The sequence below is a fragment of the Bos indicus genome, chromosome 8, assembly GCF_029378745.1.
Source record: "Bos indicus isolate NIAB-ARS_2022 breed Sahiwal x Tharparkar chromosome 8, NIAB-ARS_B.indTharparkar_mat_pri_1.0, whole genome shotgun sequence".
Lineage (NCBI taxonomy): Eukaryota > Metazoa > Chordata > Mammalia > Artiodactyla > Bovidae > Bos > Bos indicus.
The window spans coordinates 7,428,024-7,448,055 of record NC_091767.1 but is presented as its reverse complement, the minus strand read 5'-3'; the positions used below and the strand labels follow the sequence as shown (position 1 = coordinate 7,448,055).

The following is a 20,032-nucleotide window of genomic DNA, read 5'->3' as shown; positions in this document are numbered from 1 at the left end:
CCAGTCTGGGGAAAGGGGCAGTGACCAATCTGGCTTCTCCAAGCTGTGTAGGGGCATCATGAAGGGATGGCAATTAGATCTTCACCACTGGGATGATCTAGTGAACCTCGGTGTGTCATCTTAGGCTCTATTTCTATAACCATTTGAAGCTTGATAGCTTCAATGTGAGACATTACAAAGCAAGAGAGACAATTTAGAATACAAGGGCCAAAAAACAATATGAGCAAAATAAGACTTCCATTCAGGACCAGGGGTTTCCACCAGGTGGAAGTTGATACCCAGTTCCATAAGGTGGTCTCAAAAGGAGGAGTGGGATCAGCCATTGCCTGGATTTGACTTTTCAGATCTTATATAGGTGTTGAAGGATCCCGGATGAGCCCCCAAAAGATGAAATGAGAATCTGAGTTCTTGTTCACAGAGCCAAAGAATGAACTTCATGAACACGCAGACACTCATGGTAGCAAGTGAATAGGATTTATTAAAGAGAAAGAAAGTACAAATCTCTCAGGATAGACACTGAGAAGGGATAAAGAGCCCCCAGTTATTTCGTAAACGCCTCCTAAATGCTAGGTCTGGAAATACAATGATAAACAAGACAAGAAAACTTCTACACTAGTAGGAGAAGGCCAGCTTGTTACAACAGTGTTGGAAACATTTTAGTAGGTTACGAAAAAGTGCTTTATGTGTCAGGGTGGGGGCCAAGTGACTGCCTGCTGCTGCTGCTAAGTCACTTCAGTCGTGTCCGACTCTGTGCGACCCCATAGACGGCAGCCCACCAGGCTCCGCCATCCATGGGATTCTCCAGGCAAGAACACTGGAGTGGGTTGCCATTTCCTTCTCCAATGCATGAAAGTGAAAAGTGAAAGTAAAGTCGCTCAGTCGTGTCCGACCCTTAGCGACCCCATGGACTGCAGCCCACCAGGCTCCTCTGTCCATGGGATTTTCCAGGCAAGAGCACTGGAGTGGGGTGCCATTGCCTATCTGTGGGCTAAAAGTTGCAATACAGTCTCTCATTTCAGGCCTTGGTATTCAATAAAAAGTAGTGGAGACTTGTTACGTGGCAAGTACTGTGCCAGGTGCCCTGTTTAGACACAGTCCCTGACCTTGAGGGGTTCAAGGTGAGGTGAAGAGTCAGACAAAGGATAATTAGCATAAAGTTCTGGATGAGAGTAACGGGTAAACATGATTGAAGTAATGAGGTTTGTGGAAATAGAAAAGTCCACCGGAATAAGAACAAGCAAATGAGGCTTTTTATTCAGAGCTTGCTATAGCAAGGGCCTCAGCCCCCATCACTGGCATGTGGCTGAAACTCAGAGGCAGGCAGGGAGTGGGAAGACTTTATAGTCCAAAAAAAAAAAAAAAAAATGAAATCATTTTGCTCTGATGGGAGGAGGTTGGAAAGGGGATGCTGGAAGCAAGCTAACTAGAAGTGGGGGTGTCTTGTGTGACTGGTTTGGGGAGTATATTTGGTTTTCTGTGGTTGGTCCTGAGTTGGAAGCAGGGACAAAAGATAGAGAAGTAGTTGATCAAGTCCTGACCATTCCAGGCCAACTGGTGCAGAGGTTATGGGTAAGAATTCTTTCATCTTATCTGGTCTGGTCACTGTCCATTTGTCCATACTGTTTCTGGCTGGGCACCTGGATCAGACTTGGGGAACTGGATGTGGCTCCAGGTGTGTCTCTAGCAAACAGCAACATCACGTCAGACACATCTGTCTCTTACTCTGGACTGGACTTCTTCCGCCTCTCCCTCTCTGGGGTAGAACCTCATCCACCTTGTCTTCATTATTCCCAGTGTGGGGCATGTTGTTGGTGTTTAATGGATGCTTGTTAAATCTGAAGAACAGACAAAGGAGAGAGGCCAGGGAGCTTCAGAAAAGCTTCAAAAAAGGTTTCAAAGTAGTCAAGTGACTGACTAGGAGGCTGAAATCCAAAGGGAATTTAAGTGCCAAATGATGAGGTAATTTTTATTCTGTGCCAGAATCCTCGATTTTATCTTGAAAGCATTTCCTTTGTGGAATTTAAAATTGAAAGAAGGGAATGTTTCTTACAGGATCCTTGTAACAGGGAAGCGAAGGAGTGCTAAAACTCTTAGCTTTGTGTTTTCTGGCCAAAAGCAGTATGCAAGTAGTGATATAAAGTTACAAGTTGACAAGAGTTTTTGTTACTCTTGTTCAGTCGCTCTTGTGTCCTACTCTTTGCAACCCCATGGGCTGCAGCACGCCAGGCTTCCCTGTCCTTCACCATCTCCCGGAGTTTGCTTAAACTCATGTCCATTGAGTTGGTCATGCCATCCAACCATCTCATCCTCTGTCACCCGCTGCTCCTCCTGCCTTCAATCTTTCCCAGCATCGGGATCTTTTCTATTGAATTGGCTCTTTACATCAAAATATTGGAACTTCAGCTTCAACATCAGCCCTGCCAATGAATATTCAGGGTTGATTTCCTTTAGGACAAGAGTTTTAAGCGGGACCAAACATCAAGTTTGGCATCACCGACTCAATAGACATGAGTTTGGGTAGGCTCTGGGAATTGGTGTTGGACAGGGAGGCCTGGTGTGCTGTGGTTCATGGAGTCGCAACGAGTCGGACACGAGAGCTACTGAACTGAACTGACTGAAACATCAGGTAAGACGAAACTAAATCGTGGATACATGAGTTCTCCATGAAACTCCCTTCAGTCTGTTTTTCTATGTTGCCAGACTAATTCATGAAATCAAAAGTCTAAAAGCCCACAGGGCCTCACCATAAGCTGATTAAAATCATAATACCTTATGAAAGGGAAAGATGGTAGGCAAGAGAGTAATATAATCAAATATATGTTTTAGATACATTATTCAAACTGTCACATGGGATTGGATGGAGAGAGAGAGATGGGAAACTGTCCTCAAAATAGTTGGAGAGAGAAGATGGGGCTTGAACCTCGATGGAGCAGAGATTAAGATGAAATATAGGTGTTTCTTGGACTCCAGAGACTTGATGAATGGGTGTAGGGAGAGCAAGGAGGACTTAGGGATGATATGTGGATTTTGTAATTAGGCAACCGGGAGGCTGTTAGTGGAGAAGGAGAAGGAGTTTCAATGGGCAAGAGATTCCAGTTAGGGGCAATGTTAAGTTTGCAGTGTTCAGGGGACATCAACGAGTTGCGCTGTAAAACTTGAGGCTATGTTAGTGAACAAAACAAAGGTCTGTCATCGTTGAACTTACAGTTTACAAGGAGAAGCAGACACTAAACATCATAAGTAAACGATATATATCAGAATGCAATCAGTCCTGAGATAGGCTGGGACCTGGACCCTTAACTGTAGTGCTTAGACCTGGACAGATGTCTCCCCGAGCAGCAGAATGCAAAGAGACTAGAAGGGACTAAACATAACTGTATGTTTGGGCAAATAATGAACTGTTGGGAAAATTATGGTCCATGCACAGGTTGGAAAAGAATTTCCAGATATGAGGAGGCAGAATGAGAGGAGAATAAAGTTTATTAGAGTGGGAGATGCTGTTAGAACAGTGGGCTGGCTCAAGGGAGAACTGAACCCTTTTGCAGGTTAGCAGCCAACTTTTATAGCCTCAAGAACAGAGAAAATTCCTACTGGAATGGTGGCATTAGGTGATTGGTTACGATGCTATAGGGTGGTTAATAGGGTGCACATTTTACATAATATGGGGTCAGAGAACTGTCTGGTTTAGATCTGGAGGCTGATGGCAACAGTTGCTATGGGGTTTGGTCAGTTCCAGAGATTTTTATCCTGTGACCTTGGTACAGGGTTCCACATGAACAATAAGATACAATAAGACCAAAACCCAACTGGCACTTCTGAGGTGCCAGGAACAAAAGCAGGTACACCATGATCCTTGCACACAGCACCATCAGTGAGCCAACCACCTAAGCCACTCCTCCCCTTCCACCCACCACCCACTGATCTGACCCTAGGCTCACCCCTTTTAAGGGACAAGCTTGGCCCCCCTTCAGAGAGTGAGCAAGGTAATCTACTACTTGTTTTCTCTCGTGTCCCAGTAAAGCCTTGCCTGAATTCCTGGTCTGGCCTCTTACCAATTTCTATTGATTAAAGAGTCCAAGGACCGTAGAAACAAGACTACTGGAAAAACTAGAGCAGAATGGGGCATCAGCAGTGGTGGGGGAGGAATCGGGGCAAGCTGCCCTGTAAAACAGGGTGATCAGTGTGGGCCTAAATGAGACACCAGCAAAGACTTGAAGGAGTTAGCCAACTGCATATCTGGCGTGGGAGGAAATAGTGCAGGAAAATGAACTGTTGACAACAGGCCCTGGGCAAAGGAGAGAGGGATAGAAAATAAAGGTGAGAGAGGTAATGAGAATGGGGCGCTACTCATATATATAGCTTTTAGACTCTCATAGGAACTTCGGCTTTTATGAATGTAATGGAGAGACACTGCAGGTTTTTGGGCAGTGATCTGATCTGCCTTAAAATTTTAAAAGGGTCACTGATTGCTGTTAAAATAGATATGGAGGTTGGGGGCTGGGACAGCAATTACTTTCTGGGGCTTGTGAGAGCACTTTCCATATCATCTTTGGATAGGGCGTAGAAATTCTTCAAATCCTTTTCTGGGACTAAAGTGTGCTCGGCAGCCTCAGGCTGATCCCACCCAGCGAGGTGCGCCTGCGCCGAGTGCGTCCGGGAAGAGCTAATCTGGTCGGCAGGACGAACATGTGGAGGGCTTGTTAACAAAGTCATATTGGACTCTCCGCGGCTGGGCTTTCAGAGGAAGCCAGCCCGGGGCCGGTCTCCAACGCCCTGAGCTCCGCCTCGGGGTTTCGCAAAGCGAGGGTTCACTGCCCCAGATCCGCCCAAGGCAAACAGAGGAAAACAAAGGCCCGCCTCCATTACGAGCACCAATCCCGCTCTCCCGCCCGCCCCTTTTTCACCCTCCATTTAGCCTCTAGGATGTGGTCCTCACGCCAGACTCATGCCTCCGCCGATTGGCCAGCGTCTTCCTGGTGCGAGCGGCCCTAGCCAATCGACACCCGTCAGTCCACCCCGCGCGCTCACCGGGAGCGGCGCGAGAGCTGGAGGCCCGTTGAAGTTGGTGGGGAAATGGGCGTGGCGCCGCCGCGTTGGGTCCGCCTCCGCCCCGCCCCGCCGTCTAGCCGCACCTCCTCAGCCTAATCCTTCCTTGAGTACGGGAAGGGGCCAGGCTGAGGTTTCGACGAGGTGAGCTCAGGGATCCGGCTGTCCGCTGCCGCCAGCATGGAGTTCGTGAAGTGCTTGGGGCACCCTGAGGAGTTCTACAACCTTCTGCGCTTCCAGATGGGGGGCCGACGGAAGGTGATACCCAAAATGGACCAGGTGGGCTGAGCATCCCTGCATCCCCGCGGAATGGGGAGGCTGCGCGCGACCGCTGACTTCTGGGTCTGACCGGCAGGGCCCATAATCGAGCTCAGAGGTTGCGGCCAGCGAGTGCCAGACCCCTCGAGCTCCCTCCTTCCCTCCGGGGAACAGACCCCTATCACGTCAGGCGGCCCCACCTGCCAAGTTTGGTTCACCTTCCGTTACCCCAATATTTGGCCCGGCTGCCCTTGTGTCCCAGGCATTCCCCTAACCCCCAAGTTGTCTTGCTGCTTAAAATGTTTCTATTTGTTCAAGACATTGGTTTTCAAGTAGTTGGCTTCACATTTCGTTCTGTCCCTGAGATTGATTTTTTAATGTCTTGTAATACGTGGGTTACACAACCACATGGGTAGATTAAATGGGAGAGGTGTGAAAGAATTTTGTGAACATAATGAACTATGCAGATATCGTCAGGAATACCTTTTCTGGAATGAAACCTTACTCATTCTTACAGTTTTCAGTTACACCACCTCCATACGCTTCTCCCCACCTCTTTCCTGCAGTCTGAGCAGTCCCTTCGTCCTTTGTGCTCCCTGAGTTTTTTAGAACACTTATCTACTCTTGCAAGTTCTAATTATTTGTCTGTCTGTCGATTAGCTACACAGTTGGCTCTTTGAAGGCCAGACTTGGGTTTGTTTGTATTTCATCTGCCTCACTCCTGTACCCTTTGTTCAGTGAATTTGCAATGAATAAATATGGTATTTATTCCAACAAGAAACTCATTAAGTGATTTTTAAATGAATAGACACATTCAACTAAAGTAGTGGGGTTATATCAAAAGTTATAAATTCTTTTCCCCAATGGAAACATCACAAATACTGTCCTTTGTTTGAATATACTCTAAACACTATAATTTTCCATCAGAAAAATTTTCCCTTTGTGATGTAACTCAGAATCCTTCTCCTTCACAGTCTAGCTTCTGTGACTGCTACCTCTCTTGACCTCTCAGCAGACATTTATAAAACATATGTTCTGTTTTAGGCTTTATGCTGGGTTCAGAAGGGCAGGATAACATGTGTAGACAAATTAGACACCCAAAGAGCTCATTCTCTTGTCCGGTCGATAAAATGTTATAAAATTGTTCATAGAAATTAGGCAGGCACCATAATGAGATGCCTTTTCATGTTACCTCTGACCCTCCCTCAACCATTTTCTCTAGCACTGTTTAATCTTGTATCAGCCCCATAGTCTTGTATCCTGGTTATTTGTGGATGGGTTTTATGTTCCCAGAGTCCCTTTCAGAGTTAAGAGTCTGTTTGATTCCAGATTTTAAGCTGTTTGAAAACAGGAGCCTTGTTTGATGTATCTTGATGCAGTGCCCTCAAGAAACCTCTAGTTTTATAAACAAAAGAAACTTAAGTAACTATGGCAGAATATACATGCGGTAAGGAAATTTACTGAAGGAAAAAGTCACCTCTGCCTGGGATAGGGGATTAGTTTTTAAAGGGATGCCTAAAGGAAATATAGCCTTAAATTGCTCCTATGCCTTGGTTGATAGATATTTGTTTACTTAGGAGATTCTGGCTAAGAGTGCTTAGGTGGTCCTTTCCTGAAATTATTTGGAAATATTTATTTTATTGTATATTTGTGTGTTTTGAGGGGGTAGAAAAATTCTGTTCCCTATTATCAGATGCTGCCAGGGATCTGTGACCCAAAACAGAAAAATAGCCACTGCTTTTACAATCCAAGATGTACAGTTTCCTGGACACTTCCTGGGACAGGTGATTCACTACCTCTGGAGACTGGCCCCCTCCAGACAGTTCTGGTTTTTACGAAGTGTTTCTTAACAGTGAGTTGAAGTTTTACTCTTTGTTCACCCTTTGGAGTCAAGAGAGTCTAATCCTTGTTTTGTAATATGCCACTTGAAGTATTTTAAGACAAGTCTCATTCTCTTCAAGAACAATGATATACAAGCCAAATGTTCTGTGTTCTGCTTGTAGTTATTCATTATATGTTACTTTTTCCAGATCATTAACCAACCTGGTCTCTCTTACTTTAAAGTCTAGTATTCAAAACTGAACAATATTCCTTAGGTGTGATCTGGTTATTTCAGAACTTTAAATTCCTTTCTTATGGATACTGTATTTCTAATTAACATAACTCATAATTGCTTTAATTTTAAAAAATGCACTTTATTTATAAAATGTTTTATTTATTTTTTTAGGCTGTGCTTTGCAGCCTGTGGGATCTTCGTTCCCCAACCAGGGAGCAGACCCATGTCCCCTGCATTAGGAGCCTGAAGTCTTAACCACTGGACTTCCAGGGAAGTCCCTAAAATATTTTAAGTGAAGACAAAAATACTGAAAATACTGTAACAAACCGTTTTTGATTCCATCATGCTGACAGTCATTAAGGTGATGAGCAACAGAGTCACATTAAGCAGAGGGTGGTCCAGATTCAGCGGAAAGCTGAGCACACTTTGTGTGATGGACACAGACAGGAAACTGTGTACCCTCAGTTCATCCCTGATGGAGAACAGGTGTACAAAGGTTAACCTAGAGAACTTCCCTGGTGGTCCAGTGGCTAAGACTGTGCACTTCCAGTGCAGGGGGTGAGAGTTTGATCCCTGGTCGGGGAACTGGGACCCCAGGCACCCGTGCAGTTTGGCCAAAAAGAAAAAAGTTAACCTAGGAAATGCCAAGTCATCTTAAGTTCATTGAGGTTTCAGGAAATTTTAGCGAAGTAGAACCATTTTACAGCAAAAAGTTTTCAGAAAACACAGAATAAGTGCTTTGTAATGTGTAGGGCCTTGAAGAAATATTAGATTTAGATTAGTGGTGAGGATCATCCGTGTGTAAAGCCAGTATGAGCCAAGTCATTTGGTAGGACTGTGCACAGTGTGTGGGGCTGAGGATTCCAAGTTAGAAGTACATTGTAAAGGGACTTCCTTGGTGGTCCAATGGCTAAGACTCCTTGCTCCCAATGCAGGGTCCCAGGTTCCAACCCTGGACAAGGAGCTAGATCCCACATGCTGTAATTAAGGTCAAAGATCCCATGTACTGCAGCTAAGACCAGGCACAGCTAAGTAAATAAATAAACACTTTAAAAAATAAATAGATAAAGGGATTTTGAAAAAAAAGTACATTGTAAAGAAACTGTACTCCATATAAATTAACTTTAAAAAAAAGAAGTACAAAGTGCAGTGGTGCATGTGGGAATCCTGGAGCTGAGCTATATTCATGGTAGCAGGCAGTGGTCAAATGCACCCATGACATGATGAAAGCAGTATTTTGGGAACAGTAATTTGGCAGGTGAATGGATTAGGGATTATACTGTGAGTTAAACTAATCAAGTTAATAATAGACAGCATTTGAGTTCTTCTATGTGCTAGACTTGAAGTCTATTATCAGTTAGCTTTCACTGGGTTGCCACCCCAAAACTGTGTAGCCTAATTCTGGAGTCTGGTTGCACAACAGTATGACTGTACTTAACACTGCTGAAGTGCCTGCTTACAAATGGTCAAGATGGGCAATTTCATGTGTATTTCACCATGGCTTGCCTGATGGCTTAAGGGTAAAGACTCCACCTGCTGGTGTGGGAGACACAGGTTAGATCCCTGGGTCTAGACCATCCCCTGGAGAAGGAAATGGTTAACCCACTCCAGTGTTCTTGCCTGACAGATCCCATGGACAGAGGAGCCTGCTGGATGACAGTCCATGGAGTCACAAAAGAGTTAGACACGACTTAGTGACTAAACAACAATATATTTCACCATAATTAAAAAAACCAAACTCAGTGACTTAAAATAACACCTGTTATTTAGTTCACAGTTCTCTGGGAGAGCTGGGGGTTCTGGTCTGGGCCAGCTTGGGGTTGATTCCTACTGAGTTTGCTCAGTTGGCCAGTTGGCATGTGGCTGGACCATGTGTGATTTACAGGCTATAGGCTGGGGGCTCTCTACTCTTGACTGGAATTGTGCAAACCGTAGTGTGCACACACTCTTGAGCTTTATGCTTAACTCACAGTTCCTACTGTCTTATTGGCCAAAAAAAGGGGAGCCCACATGCAAAGAGGTGGAGAAAGACTCCATCTTCTGATGGAAAGAGCAACAAACTTTATGGCCATTTTGTAATTTACCACACTTAGTTGATCTTGACAACAACCCTAAAGACATAAGAGCTATTGGTACTACCATTTTACAGGTTATAAAACTGTGACATAAAGTGGTTGAAATATGAAGCTCTTAAATGGTGGTTCCAGGATGCTGACCCGGGCCTGTTTGAAGACCTTCCTGCTTCCACTCTGAAGGTCACCCTGGGATAAAGAGCACAGGCTTCTACTGGCCCCAGACAGCGGATCATATCCCAGCGCTGTCGTGTGTGCTCCAGACACATCACAGGCATGCAACAGTTGCTGGTTTCTTCCCTTTCCACTTCTTTCCAATTCTGCTGTATAGTCCCGCCCTCCCTTACTCCCTTCCTTCTTTCCTTCCTTCCTGTATTCATCTAACAGACATGGGACCACTGGTTGCATGCTTGATATTGTTCTAGGAGCTTGAGATTAAACGGTGAACAAAATAGGTGAAGACCTTGCTTTTACAAACCTTACATTCTTGTAGAAGAGACAGAATGAAGAAAAAAAAAAGATACACAGTATTTCATGTGGAGAGAAGCACTACAAAGAAAAAATGATAGCAGGACAAGGGAGCTGAATGTTGGAAGTCAGGGGACATCATTTATAAGGTGGTCATTTGGGTCCAGACACTTATCTTTGCATCTTTTACATTTTTTGAAAAGTGAGACCTGGACTATTCCCTCTTCTAGCTCTAAGGTTTGATGAGCACAGAGTACAATATTTTACCATGCTCAGTGACTCAGTTGTGTCCGACTCTTTGCGGCCCCATAAACTGTAGCCCACCAGGCTTCTCTGTTCATGGAATTTTCCAGGCAAGAATACTGGAGTGGGTTGCCATTTGCTTCTCCAGGGATAATTTTGTTAGTTTTAGGTTTTCTGAGCCAGTTTTAATCTGAGGCATTTTTTAAAATGGCTGAGTATACCTCTAATTAGAGAAAACAGTCGGACTGTAAAGAAGGCTGAGCGCCGAAGAATTGATGCTTTTGAACTGTGGTGTTGGAGAAGACTCTTGAGAGTCCCTTGGACTGCAAGGAGATCCAACAAGTCCATTCTAAAGGAGATCAGCCCTGGGATTTCTTTGGAAGGAATGATGCTAAAGCTGAAACTCCAGTACTTTGGCCACCTCATGCGCAGAGTTGACTCATTGGAAAAGACTCTGATGCTGGGAGGGATTGTGGGCAAGAGGAGAAGGGGACGACAGAGGATGAGATGGCTGGATGGCATCACTGACTCGATGGACATGAGTCTGAGTGAACTCCGGGAGTTGGTGATGGACAGGAAGGCCTGGCGTGCTGCGATTCATGGGGTCGCAAAGAGTCGGACACGACTGAGCGACTGATCTGATCTGAGGAACACCTATGGGACAACGAAAAACCAAACTGAGGTGGGCAGTCTCCAGAGGTAGTGAATTACCTGTCCTTGGAGGTGTTCCAGAAACTGTGTATCTTGGATTGTAAAGCAGTGGCTGTTTTTCTGTTGGGTCACAGATCCCTGGCTGCATCTGATAATAGGGAGCAGAATTTTTCTCCCCTCTCAAACACAAATATATAATAACGTGTGTGTGTGCGTAGTTACTCAGTCGTGCAACCCCATGGACGTTAGCCTGCCAGGCTCCTCTGTCCATGGGGATTCTCCAGGCAAGTATACTGGAGTGGGTTGCCATGCCCCCCTCCAGATCCCTTCCCAACCCAGGGATCTAACCCAGGTCTCCTGAATTGCAGGCAGATTCTTTACCGTCTGAGTCACCAGTTCAGTTCAGTTCGGTCACTCAATTGTGTCCGACTCCTTGCGACCCCATGAATCGCAGCACGCCAGGCCTCCCTGTCCATCACCAACTCCCGGAGTTCACTCAAACTCATGTCATCCAGCCATCTAATCCTCTGTCATCCCCTTTTCCTCCTGCCTCCAATCCCTCCCAGCATCAGAGTCTTTTCCAATGAGTCAACTCTTCACATGAGGTGGCCAAAGTACTGGAGTTTTGACTTTAGCATCATTCCTTCCAAAGAACACCCAGGGCTGATCTCCTTTAGAATGGATCACCTTGCAGTCCAAAGGACTCTCAAGAGTCTTCTCCAACACCACTGTTCAAAAGCATCAATTCTTCCGTGCTCAGCTTTCTTCACAGTCTAACTCTCACATCCATACATGACCACTGGAAAAACCGTAGCCTTGACTAGATGGACCTTTGTTGGCACAGTAATGTCTCTGCTTTTCAATATGCTATCTAGGTTGGTCATAACTTTTCTTCCAAGGAGTAAGCGTCTTTTAATTTCATGGCTGCAGTCACCATCTGCAGTGATTTTGGAGCCCCAAAAGATAAAGTCTGACACTGTTCCCATCTATTTCCCTGAAGTGATGGGACCAGATGCCATGATCTTTGTTTTCTGAATGTTGAGCTTTAAGCCAACTTTTTCACTCTCCACTTTCACTTTCATCAAGAGGCTTTTTAGTTCCTCTTCACTTTCTGCCATGAGGGTAGTGTCATCTGCATAGCTGAGGTTATTGATATTTCTCCCGGCAATCTTGATTCCAGCTTGTGCTTCTTCCAGCCCAGCGTTTCTCATGATGTACTCTGCATAGAAGTTAAATAAGCAGGGTGACAATATACAGCCTCGACGTACTCCTTTTCCTATTTGGAACCAGTCTGTTGTTCCATGTCCAGTTCTAACTGTTGCTTCCTGACCTGCATACAGGTTTCTCAAGAGGCAGGTCAGGTGGTCTGGTATTCCCGTCTCTTGAATTTTCCACAGTTTATTGTGATCCACACAGTCAAAGGCTTTGGCATAGTCAAGAAAGCAGAAATAGATGTTTTTCTGGAACTCTCTTGCTTTTTCAATGATCCACCGGATGTTGGCAATTTGATCTCTGGTTCCTCTGCCTTTTCTAAAACCAGCTTGAACATCTGGAAGTTCACGGTCCATGAATCAAGGCAAATTGGAAGTGGTCAAACAGGAGATGGCAAGAGTGAACGTCGACATTCTAGGAATCAGTGAACTAAAATGGGCTGGAATGGGTGAATTTAAATCAGATGACCATTATATCTACTACTGCAGGCAGGAATCCCTTAGAAGAAATGGAGTAGCCATCATGGTCAACAAAAGAGTCCGAAATGCGGAACTTGGATGCAATCTCAAAAATGACAGAATGATCTCTGTTCGTTTCCAAGGCAAACCATTCAGTATCACAGAAATCCAAGTCTATGCCCCAACCAGTAACGCTGAAGAAGCTGAAGTTGAACAGTTCTATGAAGACCTGCAAGACCCTTTAGAACTAACACCCAAAAAAGATGTCCTTTTCATTATAGGGGACTAGAATGCAAAAGTAGGGAGTCAAGAAAGACCTGGAGTAACAGGCAAATTTGGCATTGGAATACGGATTGAAGCAGGGCAAAGGCTAATAGAGTTTTGCCAAGAGAACGCACTGGTCATAGCAAACACCCTCTTCCAACAACACAAGAGAAGACTCTACACGTGGACATCACCAGATGGTCAACACCAAAATCCGATTGATTATATTCTTTGCAGCCAAAGATGGAGAAGCTCTGTACAGTCAGCAAAAACAAGACCAGGAGCTGACTGTGGCTCATATCATGAGCTCCTTATTGCCAAATTCAGACTTAAATCGAAGAAAGTAGGGAAACACTAGACCATTCAGGTATGACCTAAATCAAATCCCTTATGATTATACAGTGGAAGTGAGAAATAGATTTAAGGGACTAGATCTGATAGAGTGCCTGATGAACTATGGACTGAGGTTCGTGACGTTGTACAGGAGACAGGGATCAAGACCATCCCCATGGAAAAGAAATGCAAAAAAAAAAAGGGCAAAATGAGTCACCTGGGAGGCTCATTAATACTGGAGTGGGTAGCCTGTCCCTTCTCCAGCGGATCTTCCCGACCCAGGAATCGAACCAGGGTCTCCTGCATTGCAGGCAGATTCTTTACCAACTAAGCTATCAGGGAAGTCCATAAAATTAATAACAAAATATTTGCAAATGATTTCAGAAAAGGGCCACTTAAGACTTCTTCACTAAACATTATCTTAGTTTCTCTCTTAAGTAACAAAGACTCTAGAGAAAAAGATTTATACTTAGCAGACATGGAGGGTTGAGATTATTTCAATCATAGAAAGATTTCGCTGTAGGAGTGCAGGGTTCCCTAAACTTGATTTATCCTGAATTTTTAGAAGCATATCAATAAATCTGCAGGCATACTGCCAGCTGCAAGCTGTGTGACATCACTTAGCACAAAATGGAAAAAGTGTTTTCTAATCATGAAGCTCTGGTTTCCATCAAGTCTAAATCCTATTATTTGGACTAACATCTTCTCTGTTAAATCAAATCCTGACTCTTACTTGTGGTTGCTTAACTTTCAGCAACAGTTTCTTCATCCATAAAATAGAGATAGTGGCTTACAATCGCTCAGTCACAGGTTCCTAACTCCAAAATGGTCTAAAACAGGTTTTTAATAAGTCTGGCTCCAAGTCATTTGGCGGTATAATGTGCTTTGATTTAAAGTCATCCCACTTAGGGTAATTATTCACAGTTGAAAAAGTGTTGATAATCCCAGTTACAGGGAGCCACTCCACAAAGACAGGATATGTATGCGTTTTATTGCTGTCTTCTAAAACACTACAGATTCTGAGTTCTGCTACACATCTGGCCTTGAAGTCCTTGGGTGGATTGCAGATCTGTATGATACCTTCTTTAAAGGATTATGTAAGGATCAAGGCTATTGTTTGTATTGTGCTTGGCATACAGTTGCTGCCCAGTAAGTCGTAGTTACTACATTTGTTATTTCCTAACTTCAGTTCTCAAGTTTGTGGGGTTTTCCCTCCCTTCTGAGGAAACCTGTGTTGTATGAAGTCTGAACGGAAGGCTGTGGGGAAGGTTGGTCACTGTCTACTTGTGGAATTGCTTTTCAGCTGGAGCCCCAGTCCTGGGAGGACAATCCTGTACTTCTCACCACTGCACGCTCTTCCCCTCAATACCCTTCATCCCTCTTCTCTCACTGGAGAGTTCTTGGGAGCATGCTCATCTCAGCAAAGGAAAACAACAGGAGACTCAAGGGACAGGCTGCAGTAGCTTTAGCTTCCCACTCCCTCCCCAATCTCCCTTAGCTCCTGGGAAGCAAGCAGTGGAAATGTTTGTAATAGTGATGTTTTCTATAGTGTGTTTTTTAGTTGTATCTTCCCTGTATCTTCTTGGTAATTTGAGGAAATTGTTACAGATGTATTGAAACAAATAGGTGCCAAGAAAAAGACTGATGGCAGAAGGAGATAAGTGATTTAGTGACCTGGGTCTCTTTTAAGATTGTAGAGGGCATTTTTGGAAAGGAGGGGCATGTTCTTAAAGATTGTTACTCTTCAGAAGGAGTGCAATCTAGCTTTGACATCAGCCCCCAAACCCTTAGGTGTAGCTGAGGATGAAAACATTTGGCAGAGCAGGGAAAGGAATCAAGTTGTATGTGAAGAGCTGGCTCAGAGCTCAGAAAAGAGCTGTTCCTTTTATTTATTGTGAAGTCTTTCCACATTTTGAGAGAGGAGTTGATGAATTGCTCTTAAAATACTCTCTGAACTGATTAATTTATTCATTAGTCCTTCACTGAGTATTTTTATATGCCAGACTGTATGTCCAAAATGATATTACTAATATATGGTGCTTAGTAAATATTAATTTTTACTAATAATTTTAACTTGAATTTCACAATAAAATGAAATTCTTATGGTTAAAAAAAAGCTTTATTCTCTTGACAAAAGAATATGTATCTATGTAAATTTAGGAAATATACACAAATGAAAAGAACATGGTTCACCTGGACCCCAGCAAGGTCCCAAGTTTCACTGTTAACATTCCAAAGTGACTATGGGATTTACTTTTATACATATACATATATATGTATATATATATACACACACACATATTCTTTTAAACCATCCCCTTGTTAGATATTGCAAATTATTTCCTGTTTCTCTCTTAAAAAGAGAGTGCAGGGAGACTGGTTGGGGGGTGGTATATGGGAACTCAATTCTCTCTGAACCTAAAACTGCTCTAAAATATAAAGTCTCCATAAAAATAAATACAAAAGAGCAATTCTTTCTGATATGGTTGTGTATTAAAATACGGATTTTTTTTTAAGAAACAGTTTTTGTTTTCCTTAGGGAAGAGTAAATATAAAGTTCATAAGGATTGTTATGGTTCATTGATTTGAAAGGGAAAGATGATTAGAAATCTTTATAAAAGGAATAATTAGATTTCCAGAGGATAATAGAGGTGTGTGTGTGTGTGTGTGTGTGTGTGTGTGTGTGCTCAGTCATGTCCAACTCTTTGCGACCCCTTGAAATAGTACCCTGCCAGCCTCCTCTGTCCATGGAGTTTTCCAGTATACTGGAATATAATATATATTATATAATATATAATAATATACTATATTATATATTATATATAAATAATATATAATTATATATAATATACTGGAATATAACAGCATAATACTGGAGTGGGTTGTCATTTCCTCCTCCAGGGAATCTTCCCGACCCAGGAATTAAACCCGTTTCTTTTGTCTCCTGCATTAGCAGGCAAGAGTTTTTACCACTAAGCCACCTGGGAAACCCCTAATAGAGGTTTGCTGTTGCTGTTAAGTCGCTTCAGTCGTGTCCGACTCTGTGCGACCCCATAGACGGCAGCCCACCAGGCTCCCCCGTCCCTGGGATTCTCTAGGCAAGAACACTGGAGTGGGTTGCCATCTCCTTCACCAATGCATGAAAGTGCAAGTGAAGTCACTTAGTCGTGTCTGACTCTTAGCGACCCCATGGACTGCAGCCTACCAGGCTCCTCCATCCATGGGATTTTCCAGGAGTGGGGTGCCATTGCCTTCTCCGCTAATAGAGGTTTAACAGGTGTTAAAATAAAACCAGAACAGGACAGTAGTTAAAGAGGTCAGAAAAGATTTTATTCAGAAAAGCGTTTGCAGTAAAGGAAGAGACTTCAGTATAGAACTGGGCTCAGTTCCACACAGTGTAGGGGCGGGTGGATGAAAAATTACTAAGAGGAAACCTATGGGGTAAAGAGCATTCTACTTGAACTACCTATCGATTTTTACTGGAGGCAGGCCGGGGCGCTAGGATAAGTGGGGGAAGAGGAACCTGGCCAGAAAGTGAGGGTGATCATATATGGGTTATGGGGGATTCTGGCTAAACCAATTTAACCGCGTTCTTGGTAGAGCTGAGCGATGCAAAGATAGCACAGAAGTACAAAGGTTGAGGATTCAGAGGACCCTGGCTAAAGTTTGGCCGAGGGGAGATTCCGTTGCAGGAGAAAGAGCAAACTTCTCAAAAGAGGACTGGGTTCCCTTAAGCAGCCTATGGGTTCTGGGGAGAAGGGGAACTCAGAGGCAGGCGCAGAATGGCAGAGTTTTGAGCCTGCGGCCGCGGGGCGGGACGGGGCTAGCACCTGGGCGGGGCTTACATCTGGGCGGGCGGCGGGCCGGGTTGTGGGGTGAGAGGGGCTGGCCGCGGGGTGGGCGGGGCCCGCAGGGGGCGGGCGGCGGGCGCCTGTTCTGTGCTCAGGAGCCCCAAGCCTATTGCGGGTGAGGGAGAGCCCGTCCCGCCCAGCGGTGGGCGCCTCCTCTCTCGGCTCGGGTCTATGGAGGAAAAACTGCGCTGGCCCTGCGATTCCCATGGCCGCAGTCGCCTGCAGCACCAAGGCCATGTCCCTCTTCAAGAGGACTTTGGTGCTGAGTCCCGGCGCGGCACCCAGGGGGGCGGGCACCCCCTCGCGCGGCTGCCCTTTGCCTCCCGCCGCCTGGCCGTCCAAGGACCGGCCGCGGGGAGAGGGCGTGTGCTGCCGGCTGCGGAGCCCCGCGGCAGCCGGCCGCTCGCCCCAGCCCCACTCCAGCACCTCCGCGTCTCCCACCGCCGTGTGTCTCCTCTGCCCGCAGGACTCGCTCAGCAGCAGCTTGAAAACATGCTACAAGTACCTGAATCAGACCAGTCGCAGTTTCGCAGCTGTTATCCAGGCGCTGGATGGGGAAATGCGGTGAGTGGCAGAGGCTGCAGTTTTTGACTTGGGGGAGGAAAGCTTTGCCAGAGGCCTGCAGAGTCATTCGAAGCTACTTTTTGACACAGTTCCTCGCGTTGCAGTCTCGGTGGTGCTTGTGGCTTTGCCAGAACGTGCCCCAGTGGGTGAAGGAAATGTTGGCGGTTGAAACGCGCCTGTGTTTACTTTGGGCCTTCCAGGCACCTGGCCATCTCATCGTGTCCCTGCCCAGTTCTTTGAGGGGGTGGTGGGGGGGGGGGTGTTTATTAACTTTTTTTAGTCCTGGCCGCTGGACCTGTCTCTGAGCGGTTCATGTATTTTCCTTGGCTTCCCTTAGGCTACCTTGCATTTCTAGTGTATTGGGTTAATTCTTCTGAAGTTGCCTCTGTGCAGATTATATACATGACTTAGACCAGTTGCCTGTAAGTATAGTATTTGGGCTTCCCAGGTGGCGCTAGTGATAAAGAATCCATCTGCCAAGAAACTCAGGTTCAGTCCCTGGGTGGGGAAGATCCCCTGGAGAAGGAAATGGCAACCCACTCCAGTATTCTTGCCTGGAAAATTCCATGCGCATAGCAGCCTGGAGTCCATGAGGCTGCAGAGAGTCAGACACTACTGAGCCAGCCAGCCATACATGATAGTATTTAGACTGAGATGTTATTATATCTTTTGACTTTATTTTATCTGCAAAATAATAGTTCTGTCTACCCATTTGGTCTTTCTACAGTTCTTCACTAGTTAAATGTAACTCATTCTGGGAGTAGTAGTGACATCCAGCTGGTAACATTTTTTTATTTTTTTAATAAATTACAGAACTCCATTGTTCCCATCTAAGAAAGGAAAGCTAAGAAGTTGCCTTAAGTAGGAAAAGCTTTGGGTATCCTTTCATTGGTCTGTAGAGTTAAGAGTGTAGGAGGGTTTTCGAAATGGCCTGGCAAAAATGAAATGTGATTTTGAAACAGTATCTTTGAGTGTTTGTTCACATGTATTAGTGGTTATTCCTTTCTTACAGCCATGCAGTATGCATATTTTATCTGGTTCTCCGAGCTTTGGACACACTGGAAGATGACATGACTATCAGTATAGAAAGAAAAGTGCCACTGCTACACAACTTCCACTCATACCTTTATGAGCCTGACTGGCGGTTCACGGAGAGCAAGGAAAAGGACCGACAAGTCCTGGAGGACTTCCCAACGGTAGTAGGACTAGTGGGGTGCAGTCGCGTGCATGATTGGTGGGGTGGCTGTCAGCCAGCTTGTGTGCCTGGTTGTCATTGTTTAGTTCCTAAGTTGCTTTTGCGACTCTGTGGACTGTAGCCCCCCAGGCTCCTCTGTCCATAGCATTCTCCAGGCAAGAATACTGGAGTGGATTGCCATTTCCTGCTCAGGGAATCTTCCCAAACCAGGGATCAAACTTGTGTCACCTGCATTGGCAGGTGTATTCTTTACTACTGAGCTGTGAGCCTGCAGGGAACTGCAAAACCAGCAGTCTCAGGACAGCATAGCATAACGTGGCGAAGGTGCATCAAGCCAGACTTTCTGGATTGGCGGCCCCACACTCGTGCTCACTAACTGGTGCTGCCTGTGATTCCATTCTTTGATCTATAAAATAGATTAAAAGTCCCTGTCTCCTAGTGTGGTTTCGAGGATGGAAAGAATTACCAATAGGTGGAGCTCTTGCTGCTGCTGCTAAGTCACTTCAGTCATGTCCGACTCTGTGCGACCCCATACATGGCAGCCCACCAGGCTCCCCCGTCCCTGGGATTCTCCAGGCAAGAACACTGGAATGGGTTGCCATTTCCTTCTCCAATGCATGAAAGGGAAAAGTGAAAGTGAAGTCGCTCAGTCATGTCCGACTCTTAGCGACCCCATGGACTGCAGCGCACCAGGCTCCTCCATCCATGGGATTTTCCAGGCAAGAGTACTGGAGTGGGGTGCCATTGCCTTTTCCGGGTGGAGCTCTTAGACAGATGTTATTTGCTGTTATGATTACCAGGATGTTGTTGGTAAGTCCAGCCTTTCTTCCTGTGGAAAGAGCTCTCAAATGCCAGTGTCCTGAAAGACGCTTTGTCCAGTTTGTGCACCCAAGAATGCAGCTGGCCACAGTCACCCCGCTGGCCTCTGGAGCACCCTAAGTCTGGTGGCAAACGGTGCAGCTCACAGTGGGTGGCAGTTGTGTAGTAGGGAGTGGGCTCTTTGCACCTGGACTGAGTGAGGACTGAAGCAGGATGACCTCTGTCATCCGCAGCTGTGTGAGCTTGGATGCGCTCATTAACTTCCTCATGCCTGAGTTTCTGCCTTTATAAAGTGAGAGCTGTGAGGCCTGAATGAGTTTATACATGTAAAGTACTTAGAGTAGTGTCTGGTACATACTGAGTGTTCTGTAAATATTAGGTATGTAGTCCATTCTGTTGGAGTAAAGTGGGTTCTAACTAAAATCTTGAGCTTTAGAAAATTTCACAGATTTCTTTTATGCATGTGCCTAGATCCTACTTTTCTAGGATTTTATCTTAGAAAAGTCATATCTTTATCATATCTTATCACATAAATAAGCGAT

At 45.2% G+C, this 20,032-nt stretch overlaps 1 protein-coding gene across 5 annotated transcripts in view; it reads left to right on the top strand.

The window, feature by feature from the left end:
- The first annotated feature begins 5,127 nt into the window (after positions 1–5,127).
- The window catches only part of FDFT1 (farnesyl-diphosphate farnesyltransferase 1), a 29,410-nt gene continuing 14,505 nt past the window's right edge, over positions 5,128–20,032 (top strand). Inside the window, exons 1-3 of one of the 5 annotated variants that reach the window (XM_019965790.2) lie at positions 5,128–5,325; positions 17,379–17,476; positions 18,489–18,672. In XM_019965790.2, coding sequence (XP_019821349.1) covers positions 5,227–5,325; positions 17,379–17,476; positions 18,489–18,672 — 381 coding nt within the window. In that variant the 5' untranslated portion in view covers positions 5,128–5,226. Of the gene's footprint in view, positions 5,326–17,025; positions 17,477–18,488; positions 18,673–20,032 lie in introns of those variants that run through there. The other 4 variants (XM_070794394.1, XM_019965789.2, XM_070794393.1 and 1 more) reach the window with 4 other exon arrangements.